Source organism: Atta colombica, unplaced genomic scaffold (assembly GCF_001594045.1).
Source record: "Atta colombica isolate Treedump-2 unplaced genomic scaffold, Acol1.0 scaffold153, whole genome shotgun sequence".
Lineage (NCBI taxonomy): Eukaryota > Metazoa > Arthropoda > Insecta > Hymenoptera > Formicidae > Atta > Atta colombica.
The window spans coordinates 184430-200798 of NW_017259243.1; the positions used below are offsets into that span (position 1 = coordinate 184430).

The 16369-nt window shown below is 32.1% G+C and overlaps 2 protein-coding genes across 3 annotated transcripts in view; both read left to right on the plus strand.

Annotated features, from left to right (window-relative positions):
- The window catches only part of LOC108685520 (neuronal calcium sensor 2), a 72491-nt gene extending 63107 nt beyond the window's left edge, over positions 1-9384 (plus strand). Inside the window, exons 4-5 of the mRNA XM_018190348.1 lie at positions 3290-3418; positions 8914-9384. Of these exons, the coding sequence (XP_018045837.1) occupies positions 3290-3418; positions 8914-9090 (306 nt within the window). The 3' untranslated portion in view covers positions 9091-9384. The remainder of the gene's footprint in view (positions 1-3289; positions 3419-8913) is intronic.
- The window catches only part of LOC108685519 (neurocalcin homolog), a 198605-nt gene that overhangs the window by 167048 nt on the left and 15188 nt on the right, over positions 1-16369 (plus strand). The gene's annotated exons all lie outside the window — the stretch shown is intronic.

Consider the following 16369-nt stretch of genomic DNA (forward strand, 5'->3'; position numbering starts at 1 on the left):
TATAATTCTAATGGCATACAAAGCATGGATAATTGTGACAGCGCAAAAAGATTTTAATGCAATACATGATTTTTATGATTAAAAACATAATATAAAAATTAAAATAAAATTTGCGGGAATACCTGTATGTTTTTTCTTAAAACACATTTTGTAACTTATATCGGCTTAATTATATCGGCTTAGAAATTAGATATTTGTTCTTAAGACATAGTAATACAAACAAAGGAAGACTCACAGCCAAAGAAACATTTTACCTCAATTAAAGACCGTAGAATGCGTTTGTGCTTCAGATTCAAGTAACAAACAAGAAATATATATCTTGGATTTTCCTTTACTTTGAAGAAATTACGTTCTGAAGAGTTGATAAATAAATAAAAACACAAAAGGAAATATTTTAATGTCTGTGTCTTCATAATTAAATCTCTAGATATAACTCTGTCTAAAATTATAAATTTCATAAAAGATTTTATTGGAATGAGATGTAGACTGTTTATATGTTATAGATATACATATTTTTATTTTTTATTTTACAAGAAATTATTTTTATCTAGTTAATTCAAAACAATTAAAAATATATAAAATGAAATTATTAAATGACTGCAGAAAAATGTTAAAATAAACATATAAGTAAAATATTTAGAATTTCTCTTCTTTTTTAATGAAAATATTTTCTACACATCAAAAGTCGATTGTTATGATGATAGTACTTACTTTATATATATTTTAATATTTTGTAATATGGTAATATGGTGATTTAATAGGAATTATCTTAACGTTAATAATGTTCAAAACTTCTCTGTTAAAACGTTTTTAATCGCCACTATTCATTTTTGAAATAAATATGAAGAAAGTTTACGTATCAAAAATTGTTGCGTAAACTTGTTAGCTTTAGACGAGCTTTGATAAATTTAATACATAAACTAAAGTGAAGTGTAACGTAAAAATCAAATTATGACTGCCGAAAATTGTGCAATCCACGTTCTGTGCCTTCACTTTCTTAGCTTAATGTAAGCAATGTGGGGATTCTCGATCAAAGTATTGTAACTTTTTCCATATCCACGCATCACACACTGCCTGAAGCCGTATAAGTGACTCTGAATAATAAGTGTGAAAACTTGTTATATTAATTTTAAAACAATTTGAATATCAAGTTGTTTATATAAGTTATTACAATTTACAGAAAGTAATTTATGAGATAAAGTAATCATAAATAATTTATGAGCAAGAATTGATGATGCGTTATATAATTTAAATATTATATAATAATATTAGACTTAATCTTCAGGAATATATTAATTATGAATAATTCTTGTTTCATTTTATTAAGTTGCATTATAAGCGAAAAATAATTTTGTTACTTAGTAATAAAATCTTATTTTATAATTGTCAGTAATGAAAACATTCATAAATTTATAGGATATATATTAGTATAAGATTTTTTAAGATTTTGAATTACTAAAAAAGTTTAAAATTTTTAACAAAGTAATAATTGCTTTTTAAAGTTTAAATTTTAGAATCTTTTTTACATGTATAAATTTCAATACACTTATACAAATCAATTTTATCGAGACAGTTGATTATATAAGTGCTTTATGCATTCGAAATAATATTTTTAATGTCCACTCTAGGAGCCAATCGCGAGTATTGTTGAGAAAAAACTTTACCTCAGGAAAAATCACTTCGGTCCAATCTCATATATTCGCTTCGCGTTCATTCTCACGAGCGTGGTGTCTGTAAGGCCGCAGTTAATGGCATCACAAAGATGTTTTCTCTCCCTGGTATCGGTCGTCGTTTCTCCGGTAATGTCAGGGCTTTTCCATGGGCTTCTTCCGCGGGCTTCGCGGGTAAGCTGCATCTGAAATAAGTATGAGCCTAAAGCTAGTCTTAGAAGGGAAATGGTTTTCTTTCTTCTTTTTTCCTCCTCTATTTCTTTTTCTCTTTTTCTCTGAGGTCAATACGAGAAGTGACACTTCAGAGGTCAGGAAGAGCAAAGAGCTGGCTCGTCCTCCGTCCACCCTCTCTTCGTCCTATAAAGCTCTCGTCTCGTTTGTCTCGGGCGGCAGGTGACCTAGTTCTGCCGGAACGTACTGGCTCTCTAACGACTCGGTAGTACTCGAAAAGTATCGGCCTGGGGCGAGAATACTCGCGTGGACAAATTCGTCCGACACGATCACAGCCGCCATTGTAACATCGTATTACGATCCAGAGCTTTACGCTTATGCAATTTTGGCCGTAACACGCGACAAAGACATGACACTCATAAAGGGAGTCGTAACTTCAAGAGGGTATATTCGCCGGTAACGCGAAATGATTATTGATAACAAATTTCTGGAATATTAAGAGTATTATTGACGAGAAGATATGCAAGACGTTTAATATTTATTATTTAAAATTTCCAAAAGAATCTTTCATAAAAAAAATAACTCACAAAATTTCGCAGTGTTATGAAATTAGATTATTGTATAAAATTTCATTATATAATAATTTAAAAAATATAAGATAAAAAATTATAGAATAAAGAAAAATTAAAAATTAAACATCTAAGTACCACTTCGACTTTTTTTAAAAAACTTAGAGTTCTTATAAAGAATATCGGCATTACTTAAAGAATCTTTTAATTTTTGTTCAATATTTAAATATTGTATTTTCTTAAGATTTTGTCTTTTTTTTTTGTTTCTCGAAAATATAACAAGAAAATAGATTTCTCGAAAAAGAATTAAAGTTTTATGCAATGCAAAATATGTATATATTTTATAATAGATTATCTATAATTTCAGTACTTTTTAAAATTTAATACTCTTAAGCAACTCTTCTATAATTTTTCTACAATTATATTTGTGAAAAGAAAAAAATTAAGAAAGCAGAATAATTTATTTTTAGAGAGGAATAATAATGTCTTCTCATTTTAATTTCTAAAGATTTGAAAATATCTGAAGAATCAAAAAATTACTTTTTATTGTAATATTTGAGTAAACTTTTTAAAATCAATGTTTAGGTCTTTTAATTACTCAATCGATTCACCTTTGATATTAAGACGATCTTAGCTGACTTCTTCTCGAATCATTGTATTTCAAGTGAATAAATATTTTCCATAGCTTCGACAAAGTTGCTTGAATTATAGCATCTTGAAGCCGGTTCTCCCTTCAATGCATATCATAGCCACACTTTGGGAAATAAATTTTCGTTTCACACAAAAGGGAGATTCTTTTGTAACGAAGAAATAAAAGTTTTGATATCGCGTAGCTGCGACAACGTTACTGATACAGGATACCATCGGCTTTTGTTACAGGAATTCCTATTGGCGATCGACGTAACGTCCAGCGGCACGCCGGAAGAAAAACTGAAATGGGCGTTCCGCATGTACGACGTTGACGGCAACGGCGTTATCGATATGCAGGAAATGACGAAGATCGTCCAGGTACCGTAACTCATGAAAAATGCATGCGCTTCGATTTATCTCCACTTAGTTGCACTCGACCGCAACTCTTCCGACAGAATACAGAATTTTTTATCACTTGACGTCAGTACTATCGGCACAGTTAATCAATGAGAGAGAAAAAGAGATTCTGATGTATTCAGCACAATATATTTACATTTAAAAAATGCACGACTTTCTCTTCTCCGTGTCACAAGTTCATAATTTCATGTTTAATTGCATGTGGCACATGTCATTACACTTCTCTCACGATGAGAGACTTAATAATGCATACATAATAAGAATACAGCAATATGAATTGATATTATTTTATCGATACACACTGAATTCTATTTTTTTCTTCATATTCAACACGGTATTCAAGTTGTTCGTAACGAGATGCAAGTATAAACAATTTTCCATTGTGACAAATATAAGTAAATATTAGTCAACACTGATTTGCATAATTAACGCGATTGCATGATAATAAATCAATACTGCTTTTCCGCATTTGTTTAGTGTACCTTTGCGCTTATTTTTTTACGGCGTATGGCAACGAATATCGACGCGCTAATATTTCATGAACCCTCTTCGCAAGAGAACGGATGTAGCCACGCAGCTATTCCACTCGACGGTCATGTCTTTCTCGGAACACCAGAGGCTTCATTAAATACAGCTGTTGCGTCTTTTTTTAAATAAGTAATTAAAATTTCTGTGCCGCTTGGTGTACCGGCAGCGGGCAGTAACCGAGATGAATGGAAACTTTGTAACGTGCAACCTATTGCATAATAAATTTCCGCGAAATTACTAGGTCACACTCTCCATGCGTGGAGCAAAAGGGCACACTTTAATTTTTAAATGGCAGTATATGGTCTTTATAGGATTTTAACATTCATTTATTTGCGCTAATGTATTGCAATAATTCTGCAACATATTTTGCAATAATAAATTGTAAGCATGTATAAAATTACAGGTAAAATATTGCTTTGAAATTTAATATTATGAGAGTCATAATTTTGTCTTATGCGATCTTTATATGAGAAATATTATCATTTTTTACAATAAAATTTTAATCAAACATAACATTGTGGCATAAAACGAAAAGAGTCGTCATTGCCAAAAGTCTAGAAATGTTCTAAAAACGCAAAAGGAACTAATAATATTTTAAACTTCCCGGGGATATATTTTAGGGGAAACTTGGGATTATTGCGCGGAATAAAACCCGAAAATTAGGACACAAAGATAGAATCACGCTTGAGAAACTAATTATCACATTATATTCAGATGAATCCGAGTGAATAGGGAAACGGGAATATTTATATACTAACAGAGCGTAGAAAATCACGATAAAAACGCAGCGACAATGTTATGCTTTATAAAAGTATATTATAAATTTAACGCAGCTTTTTATTATTTTGTTTTTTTATTCAAATTTATTCTTATATACGAAAAAAAATAGTTATACGTTAAAATGCCTATCATTCTGCGATAATATAATTATAATTAATATATTTAATGCGCAATGAAATGCGAAATAGAATATTTAGCAAAAGTTGGATGATTGAAACATAATAATATCGATCTTTCGTCAATAAATAAAAATAAGATGTGTTTGATTATTGGAATAATTATTGAAATAATTGATACTTTGTACTTTATGTATTATCGATTTAATCGATGTATTATTCATTTAATTACTTAGCGAATTTCTATAGTAAAATGAAATTTAATTAATACTAAAATGATATAAATATTAATATTATACAAATATTATATATTAATAATATTTTAACATATTTAAAGATTTTTAAGATATTTATGTCACATCAATCCCTTGAAAATTATGGAAATGAAATACTCAGGCATTTTTAATTTTGTACAAAATAAATCTGTTTATTCCTAACAAAAGCTGATTACTTGGTATTATAAAAATGTATTATAAAAATTATTTCTCTAAATATAAGTGGAGAAAATCATTTTAAAAAAAGATTAAAGTAAATTTTAATTATCGATAAAAAGTTTTACCGGAAAAAGTTTTATTCTTTATTCTTTGTGATACGTTATCGCTTTCGTTATCGTTTTCGTTAAAAAGCTCATTGCTTGGTCGCGTCCGTTAGGATATTCATCTCTACACTATTAGAAGTTCAGAACTATCGCGACTTCCACGGAAATTCCGGCAACCAGCTTTCCGCCCTCAATGAAAATTAACAATGGAATATTTGGTGAAACTCTGTACATCCTTGTTTAGCATTTAACCTGTAAACATCTATAACCTGTACAACATCTACAATTCATTTGACCGTACATTTCATTCTCGACACTCTGAATATTCCAACAGTGGTTGTTGCAAATATTTTCACAAGCAAACGTTTCATTGTTTCAAAAATGTTTTTGTGTAGAATGATCCAACAAGAAATGGTCAATTTACCTACTATTTTTTTCGTAGTGGTTTTTAGAAGCTAATGCTAGATAATTGTTATTTAAACAGTTACTACAAAATGATGACATATAATGGATGTATTTATTACATAACAGTTATTTTTAAGAATTTTACTATTAAATTTTGAATTGTCTACTTAGTAGATGGATTATATCGATCGAAAAGTGTACAATTTTCTTTCAATATTCTTCTCTAAATTTGAATCAATTAAATCTGGTCATTATTATGATAACAAATGAAATTCAACAGAAAAAGAAAGAAATTTGAGTGTTATATAATCAAAATACCGATATTTACACATTAGTTCCAATATCATATATACATTGAATTTATACACTAAAAGAAAATTAGATAGATTAGAGATTTTCATGTTTCATTGATGATTTAATTAACTGATTACCAATAGTTCCATATATAATCGCTGAATATAGAAAAATATTTTTTATGTGAAAGCAACATAACAGTTTGTAATTACTATTGTATATTAATATTATAATTTACAGTAGTTGTCATATGTATATGTTACATTTTAAATTTATGTTACAACGTAATTCATATTTGAATGTTTTTTTTTTTATAATTCTACATATATAATTTGAAGATTGATTAATTTTTTCGATATGTATTATGTATGACAAAGAAGATTAATTTTATTTAAATAATTCTGTTTTATCGATGGGTCTACCAATTTGCGATAAAATTAATCTTTATCTCACGTCTAACTGTTGGTTGAGAAAATAATAAATTTCGCGTATTTATCTCTGTCCAAGCGATTTACAGTGGACTAATCGGAAAAAGCACGAAAAGAGATTCTAAATAAAGAATTACTGGTGCGCTTTAGTGGCTCTTAAAAAAAAGTATCTGCGATAAATTATATTTTTGGAGCAACATGATTTATCACTTAGTCGAGATTTGCTCAACTATAAACACCGCATGCATAAGAAAAATAATAATACGTTTTGAATTTATCAATTTTCCAGTGAACTGCAAATGCATTATGTATTTCACGATAATAAAATTGCAACAAGTAAAAGAAATTTTTTATTTTTTTGCGCTGCTAAAGATAATTTTACAGCTAATAAGTAATATTCGTATAAGTTCATTTGATTTTTATAAGATAATTATGACTTAAAATATAATATTTTAAAAACTGATTTTATATAAAGTTAACTATACAAAGTGAATAAATTATATAGTTAAATACGTATAAGTTACGTATGTACAAAATTGTCATACAATATATTCCTATGTTTCGCTAGAGGCATGTAATTTTTAAATTTTAAATCTTTATTCGAATATAAGCCTTTATATAAATTTTTATTGAAAAGTATATTTTTTGTTAGTAAAAGTATTGCTAAAATAAATAGATGGAATGTATTTTATAGTTTAATAGTTTATGTACGTAGAACGAAAGCTCATCGGCGATCGCCATTGAATGCTCATTAATCAGGTACCGTTTTTGTATGCCTCAACCTTTCGTCTTGATGGATTTAGGACGAATTCTTGTTTGAAAAAACGTGAAACACCAAAGTTGTGTTCGTGGTTTTCATGATTTACGATTTACTATTGCATTTGTAATGCATAATACGTAAATTTATACTTCTGCTCTATCTATCTTCGCATTTTCTTAGTATTATATAGTAAAAATAGTATTTTTGACAAGGAACGAACATATAAACGTATTAATTTTTTTAAATGTTTCTATATTTCTTTTTATGCGTTGGAAATACGTAATGTCCGCTGAAATATATGTTTCATCTTATTGAGTTCTCATGAGGGATATAATGTATATACGTTATGCATTTGTGACATAATTAAAATCGATATAGAGTCTCTGTTTAATAAAAGTTACGACGTACACGTATTATTACACGTGTATTAATCTTGCTACATTAATTCACAATTTTTCTGTGAACTGGCGAAATGTAATATCTTTAATTTATAAAAAGATGCTATATAATAAAGGTTTGTGAATAGTTCGAATTCGAATAGAATCGAATTGAATTATTGTAGACTCGAGAAATTCGAAATCGAATAATTTTCAATTATCGATAGTTAACTTTTGAATCAATTGCTTATTTTATTTTCTTCATTTATGCATGTCTCTTTCTTGTATATATCACCTGTACGATCAATCTTTGTATCAGAACGTACCAATTTTTGTAGATGCGCATGCAGTTATTTATATATCATTGTATATCGTCGATTATCATTAAATTCTATTGGCTGCGTTGAAAAGACAAAGCCTTACGATTTCTTTATTACCATTGATTCGTACATTTAGATTCAATAAAGAATTAAAAGCAAAAACTAATCATATTAAAGAATGAATCGTTGAGCTCAACGGCTTTGACTTTTGAATGCAGCCTGTTACAGTAATGTCAGAAATAAGATTTATTTTTTATTAGAAGACGTCTTTTTAATACATTTATTATATTGATTACTTTTTGGTATTATTTGTAAATTAAAAATGATTTATTTTTTCGTTTATTTAAACAAATTTGTAACGTTATTGAAAACATTTTTTTTATTTTTAAATTAGCTTTTAATGTAAATCCGAAAAAATTTGATTTAAATTCGATTCACTTTTTTGAATAAAAAAAGATTCGATGTATAGTTCGATTCGAAAGTAAAATTCGTAAAAATTTCAAATTCAATTCAATTCGTTTTCGAACATATTATCAAAGAATTCGTTTCGATTCGATTGGATCTCACAAATGCTTGATTGCACATCTCTACTATATAAATCTACTTTATTAATTTAAACTTAAACTTTGAGATCTTTTATGAATCGTTACGAATATAAATTGGAAATGTATCAATGCTTTGGAACGAGAATGATTGATATCATTTTATGAATCAAAAATAGAGAACATTTCCTCTTTTATCGGAAAACGATGTCGTTTTCAGTATTCCAAGGTATTGATGCAAAACTATCCTTTGTATTAGATATGCCAAATAGACTGGTTTTCCAAACGTGTGACGGGTGGGTGATACATTGATTCTACGTGAGCCTGAATACAACGTGGAGAAACAAAGTATTATGTTTTGTTTTCAGGCGATATACGACATGCTCGGCGCATGTTCGAGCAATAGGCCGGCAGACAGCGCAGAGGAAAGAGCGAAGAACATATTCGCGAAAATGGACGAGAACAACGATGGGCAGCTAACGCAGGAAGAATTTCTGAAGGGTTGCCTCCAGGACGAGGAACTATCGAAGATGCTCGCTCCTTAATCCCGACGTCGCCGCACTTCCGCACGAGCCGTCGACGCACGATCGTAAAGGACACCCCACACCGACTCCCTCATAAAACTCGACGGAAACGTCAAAACGCCGGCAACAATAAGGCCACCACCGAAACGGACACTCGCAAACACACACGCATCATTTACACGCGACACGTATCAACGACAATTTCCTATTAACTATGACATACGCTATTATTGTGACGATTCGATAACTAGGCCGTCACTCATGCTCGACGGGAAGGGTACGAGCCATGATAACGGACGACGATCGAGGATGATAGATAAACGAGGAGGAACAGCGATTCAAATCGAATTACTGTCGATCCTCGTGGGAATAAGATTTAAAAGAGGAAAAATTTCACGAGAGATGATCGCAATGGCACACCGCTCGCTCAGATATTCGCACGGTTGACTGCAGGACAGCAACAACAGTGATGTGTAAATGATCCTAGGAATGTCTCGTAAATATGAGAAACAAAGAGTGTGACATCATCATTGACGACGGCGAGGAATCTAATTAGCTTGTGGAAATCTTCATCTGTTTCGTGAACTCGCCACATCGACAATTGCACGGTGGATTCCGCCTCGCCGAATTTATCATCCGGATTCAGGAATATCCTCGGAGTGCGGTGTTAAAATTAACGCGAATGAGCTTTACGTTCTCATCGAGGAAGGTGACAATGTCGGTTGTTAAGGACCGCAGAATAGCTCTCGAAATCTGCGTTCGCACCGACGATTCAGCTTAACTGGTCCCGGACAAACGATTCGCTATCTTTCTGAATTATATGGTTCCGTCTAGTAATAACAGAGATGAAGACCAGAAACCTCATGATCCTCTGATGCGCTTTAGGGGTTGTAGAGATTTTGCACATAGCACAAAACAATTTTGCTTGTCGCAAACATAACTCTAATTTCATTCTGGATTTCGTAATAATTTCCAGAAATTTCATGATGAGTCTTGTTAAACTGCTATTTTTTTGCGAAAAATTTTGCTTCGTTATAATATAATTAATAAAATTATTCAAGCTCGTCATAAATTTTTTTACAAATCGCTTGATTATTATAAATACTTGATCTAAAGTATCTGTAGAAGCACATTTTTGTATACATAAAAATTACAAATAAATCTTAAATATAAATAGATCTTAAATTATATATATAATTCTGAAACTGTAAGTAGTTTGATCTAATTTGAGTCTGTCAATTTTTTTAAATTTAAATCTTTGCACGAAGATCGCTTTTTCTAATTCCCTATAAGTACATTAAAACAGCTCAAAGCCGACTGTGATTTCAATCTCGTGTAAACTACTTGTTTATCACTGTTACTCTCCACTTCACTCCATTACTCATTCTGTAAGACTCGCTTGATTAGATTACGCCGTGAGAGCTACAAGGTTGACTTGTAATCCTAATTATACAGAAATTCTAAATAAAATAGGAAATTTATGTTGCATCAGAGGATTACAATTGATCGAAGTTGGCGCAATTGGCCTGAAATTGTGATGTGTATCGTAAACGCGAATGGAATTTCAGTGGAATTTTGCCGAGGGTGAAAGCAAAGATACTCATACGAGTGAGTCTTGTATAGAATTAATAATTGCGAGAGACTTACACGCGTAAGACGCACAAGAGATGCATGCCACGAGCGACCGCAGTATGCGTCCTTTTTTTTTCCGACCTGCATTGATCGATCAATGCAGGTCGTATCCAAGATCGGTGTTGCGAGAGGGCGATGCCGGCCGCCGTCCGTGATATGACGATAGTGTTACGCGCCCGCGCGAGGTGCTAACACAACGAATTGTGAATTACGAGGTAATGTCGATTAGATAGGGGAATAATATCGCTTAGGGGTGACACAACGTTAATTTTATACTGGCACACCGCGGGAAAGCATTGCATCGTCGACCAGCACGCGCGTCATCCCTCCGCTGAGAAATCGATACGTACCTCGCATACGATGTTATTACGGCGTGCAGCGGATGCGGAGAGTAGCACCTGCAATACGGGTCGTATGTACATATTATCGTGTTCGCTAGAAATCCACCGGATGTCCGTCGCGTTCGTGGATTAAGGGAACGGTGGAGGGAAGCAGTGCGGGAAGCGATAAAAGCGGATATTAATTTCCGGATAGTTGAAATTCCTGCTCGAAACTTCGCGAGTCACTTCACAAATCTATGTATATTCGCGCTTTCTTTTTTTATTATTTTCTTGCTATTTCCTTGGATATAAATGTAACTAAATCTTCAACATGTATCTTGACTGCCGCGAGAAAATTCATATAGAGGACTTCCGATGACAATGATCATCGACATATGATTGTTATAAAAATAACAGTCTAGATATTTGAACGTCAGTCAATTTAATCTGATCTTAATTTATTTGCCCTCTTTGGAATAAGAGAATAGGAATAAGAGAAGAACAAAAAGTAAATTAAACTATAGCTGAAGAATTAACCGATGAAATCGATCAAACAAATCTCTTCTAATTATGTCTGGTGCATTAATTTGCTTTTATTTCGATCGTTATTACGTGGGATGTCATCAGTCTTTTTTTTATCACGTTGCAATTATACAGTACAGAAAAAGAATGAACGATTAATTTCATTTACCATTCTAATCGATACGAAGGGAATCGACCTCGTAACTGCATAATGATCGTTTTAATCCGTTCGACAGCGTGCTCGTCGACATTTCGACACCTTCCATTACGAAGGCTTCGTGTTTTCTCTTTTTTCTTTTTTCTTTTTCGAATCTTGCACGTAGCATATATCGAGATACGTGTACCCGCGAGGAACACAATGTGCACCGAGATCAATGTACTTTACGTGTATATATTTTAATTTAAGATTTAAAGCGTCACACACGTACTACGAATATGCAACATCAAACGTGACGTTCTTCGCATGGCAAATAAATTGAGAAACTTGTGGCACGTGCGAAAACGGATGAATTGGTCATTTCCTGTCGAGAATCCTGTGCCTTGCGCCGAGTTGGTAAGTCATCATCATATATTATTTTGACCCGAATATGAAAATGCTTTAAATACATTTCGAACATTATTTACGAGCGGTCTCTTCTTATCAAAATCGAAAAAAGGTTTTTAAAGAAAGTTGAAGCTAAAATATTCTCTATTTATTACTGGAATGGTTCTTTCGTTCTTTGATGGTGTTCTAAAAGCTTTCACGAATGCATCTTTAGATGCCTTACCATAATGCACAGAATTATCGACGTACACTGTATATATTTTGGCATGATCGGTTCCAAATGGCAGAAACGATCATTAAGCCCGCAGTACATCCATTATCGTTTCTTGATTTATTCTTTCTATATGCTATGAATACTGCACAGCACACTAATATTATATACGTTACAGATTGCACCGTAATTGTTTGGTTATCCGTTTCCGATAATTCAGCAATATTTCTCGCGGTTTGCGCTGTAATTTGCAGCATTTGAGTTTTTATTTTTACTACAATAACTAATCCTTTCGCGCACAGAGATTTCAGAGAAATTAAAAATCTTTCAGCTTTTAATATCTCTTTTTATAAACGAAAGTTATTTATATCTATCTTTAGTTACATATTCAAATAATGAATAATAAAAGTGTTCATATTTATGCTTGAAAGAAGATATATGTTCAAAGATTTGTCTTATTTTAAAGAGAAATTAATCTTGAAAACAAATTAGCGAAGTACCGATAAATTGAAATAGATTGAAGTTCGTATCTAAAACGATATCTTCGAGTTCAACTTAAATTAATTAGCCATATTCCCTGGGCCATTCCAAAATATACATGCTGTAACTTACAAACTAGTATCGGGAATCGACCTCGAAACATACGTGTGCCGCGGGCTTTAAAGAGAATCGATCAGACAATCGAGTATAATAAGAGGCAAGTGTCAGCTTGAAGAAGGCCAACGATAATTTCTGCACAACACGGTTAACTTCAGGTACTTTTTCTGCGATGTAGCATCGCGCGTGACACGAGAAATTCCCACGCGATACAACTTAGTTGTCTTGGAACACATTGTGATCCTCGTGGATTTCTGGTGGCTAGAATAAAAATGCGTTGCACTTATATTCGCAGGCTTTTCACAAACGAGTCACTTCTAATCGGTCAATTGAACGTATGCTACGCAAACGGATGAACGCAATAGGTAATGACTCGAATGAAAATTCGTTTTTGGTCTCTACGTGAGAGAAGAAGTTGTAACTATTAGACATTAATAAGTAGTAAGAATTATAAAAAGTTTTGAGATAACACAGAAGTGTAAACGATCTAGCAGCCGATGATAGGAAAAACATACTCTGAAATCAAAACGTGACGTGTGTCGCGTATCTCGGTTCTCGAGTGGATTATAAATTATTACGTTAGAACAACTGTAATCGTCCAGCGAATAATTCCTTTATTTTTCTATAATAATAATTTTATCGGAACATTTTAAAGGCTATAGTTTAATTGTTACTGTGTTTGAGCATATTAGAATTAATATTAGAGCTAATTATTTTTCAACGTAATAATTTATGATTTGCCCATGAAGCTGATTTGGATTTGTTCATAAAATAGGTATTAATCCGATTTATTAATCCGGTTAGCATCCGAGATACAATATTCTCTATGTTAGGCCACTCTGTATATTTGTATATTATCGTAAGATGAATCAAATTGATTAATAATCATTGTGGAAATAATATCGAATTAATATAGTCGTGAACACCGATATATTGAATGTTGGATATAAAATAAAATAAGAGACTTGCGGCGCGAGTAAAGTTATAAAACGTAATTGTACAAACAATTGTTTCCTTGTCGATAAAGAATATTATTAAAATCAGTCGAATGTGCGCGAATGGGAGAAAAAGAGAGAAGGAGAGAAAAAGTGGATGAAGAAGCTTTTAATTAAAATTTCTATTCATTCTTCAGTGTCATTCGCCTGCAGTTATTAAAACGAGTAAAAGAAAAGAAGCCTGTAATCTCAGTCAATAACGTGGATGAATGTCGTTAAAAATTTGCATCGCATCGCGTAGATTACAACGTGCTTGTGATATCGATTTGAATTAGATCCATTTAATTGAGATGGATTCTATTATAATACTTGGATGAACGAAGTATATTTGAGAGAATCCTGTATATCTTACAAGTTATAAAGAATAACGCAAGAATTTCAGCAATCTACGTAGAATTATAATGAACGTCTTCAAGCATTACAGATTGCATGTTCTACAGAGATCTGTTATAATATATTAAACGATGGATAGCTTTAATAGAGTGAAATTTCCTTGGCAAGTTTGCATAAAAATATTATAATTACGATCTAGGAGAGTTTTGTTTTACGAATTGGCAAAATATGCTCGTTAAAACAATTGTAGAGTTGAAAGGCATCTAAATCTACTCTGTATTTTCCAAATACGGAATGTTCTTTTATGCTCCCGATATTTTATAAATTAACATTTTTTATTGGTAAACTATCAGAATAATTATCTTTTAATTATTAAAAATTCTAAATCCCGAAAAAATCCAAGTACTTTGGGTTGGGGACTTGTCAAGAATGCGACGTAAATGTTCGATGATTCAGAAATTCTTAAACTGTTATACACGTGCCATTGCAATATACTATTCGTTGTATAGTTATTCAGTGGATAGTTTGTAAATGCAGTTAAGAAAAAAATTTGGATAATAAGAGAATAATCGGTTAATGACGTAAAAATATCGTTCCGCTTAGGAGTGTTGACAAAAATTATCAGTTGATACTATGATTAATGAAAGGTATCGATCTTTTGTTGGCGACCAAACTTGATGAATCACCAATCGCGAATGGTGGTATTAAAATTAATTTATTGTACCAAAATTAATTATTCGTATTAAGATTAATCGATGAAATTAAATTAGGCTCGTACCTATATTAGTAGAAGATGGTATCAATTTTCATCAATGATACTAATGTAGCACGAAAATTAATTGTTAGTGCCGAATTGATATCAGAATCTGTCAGCTTTACAGTCTATTTTAACTTGTGGGAAACGTTGTGGGTGCGCTGAAGGAGAGGCCCTCCTCCTTTTTGTATTAACGAAAAACAACGATAAGTGGACCATAATGTGTTATTGGCACGTCGTTCTAACGTAAAAAATTACGTTGCGAAATAGAGACCGTTTCGTGAAAGCACGCGAAAACCGTATCTTTTTCTTACAACAAATTCTATTGGATGCATGCACTATGTACATTAAAGCCATCATACACAAATTCACGTAAAAATGTGTGTTTAATATAAATATAAAAATGGATTAAACTATGAAAACTTCAATACACTTTAGTGTGCTGTTAAGTAAAATCTGTATTTTATAATTTGAAATATTTGCATTTTATTTTTACACAGAAAATCAGCGCAATGGCTTCAATATGCACTAGTGTGTCCAATCGAATTCACTATTTCATGCAGCGGGGCATAGATAATCACATAGATAATCTCGTGTATGATGGATAATTCACATTTCCATACATCAAGCTTGAAACTGATCGCAATAATCGTCGTTAGGGAGGATACATCTATCGCTCGAATCGTGCACACACTCTAATGACATAATAGACTAACGTCTATACTAGTGATAGCATTCGACCAATTGTGTGTTTTTATTAGATAGAACGATGCTTTTCGGTACATAGTCGGATTCTCTCCTATCTTCTCTTTGCGCTCCAGGTCGTAATTCTCCTCGAAATACCGCTGAAACATCGCATCTGCCGACTCGATCGATTTTGTGCGCGGTTTCCCTTCGTGCATGAATCATGTAGATACAAATTAGAAATGTATTGCTTTATAGAACGAGCGACAGAATGTTGCAAACTTTATCGCATTGCGAGTGACTTCGCTGGAGATTTTGTAGACGAGATCGGTTAATCTAGTCGATTTTATGTAACAAAGAATGTTCTCGCTCGTTATTTATATATGATACTAATGCACGAAATTGCATCGAGGTCGTGATAATTCGTGACAAATTGTTGTTCGAAAGAGAAATTGATCGACTCGCGGAATAGATCGTCGAAATTAGTAAAAACACGCGCTCATATATATTTATATTAGGCTAGGTACATATCATCGGCTCCTTCCATGACGCGTGAGAGGCAGAAGGTTCTCTCGCTTCGCGATTTTACTCTCTATGTGCTTCAATCGCAACTATCACGATTAAGTCAATTTTAAACGAAGAGAAAGATAAGATCTATCCGTTAATACGATATTTCGAAATATATATATATATATATATATATATATT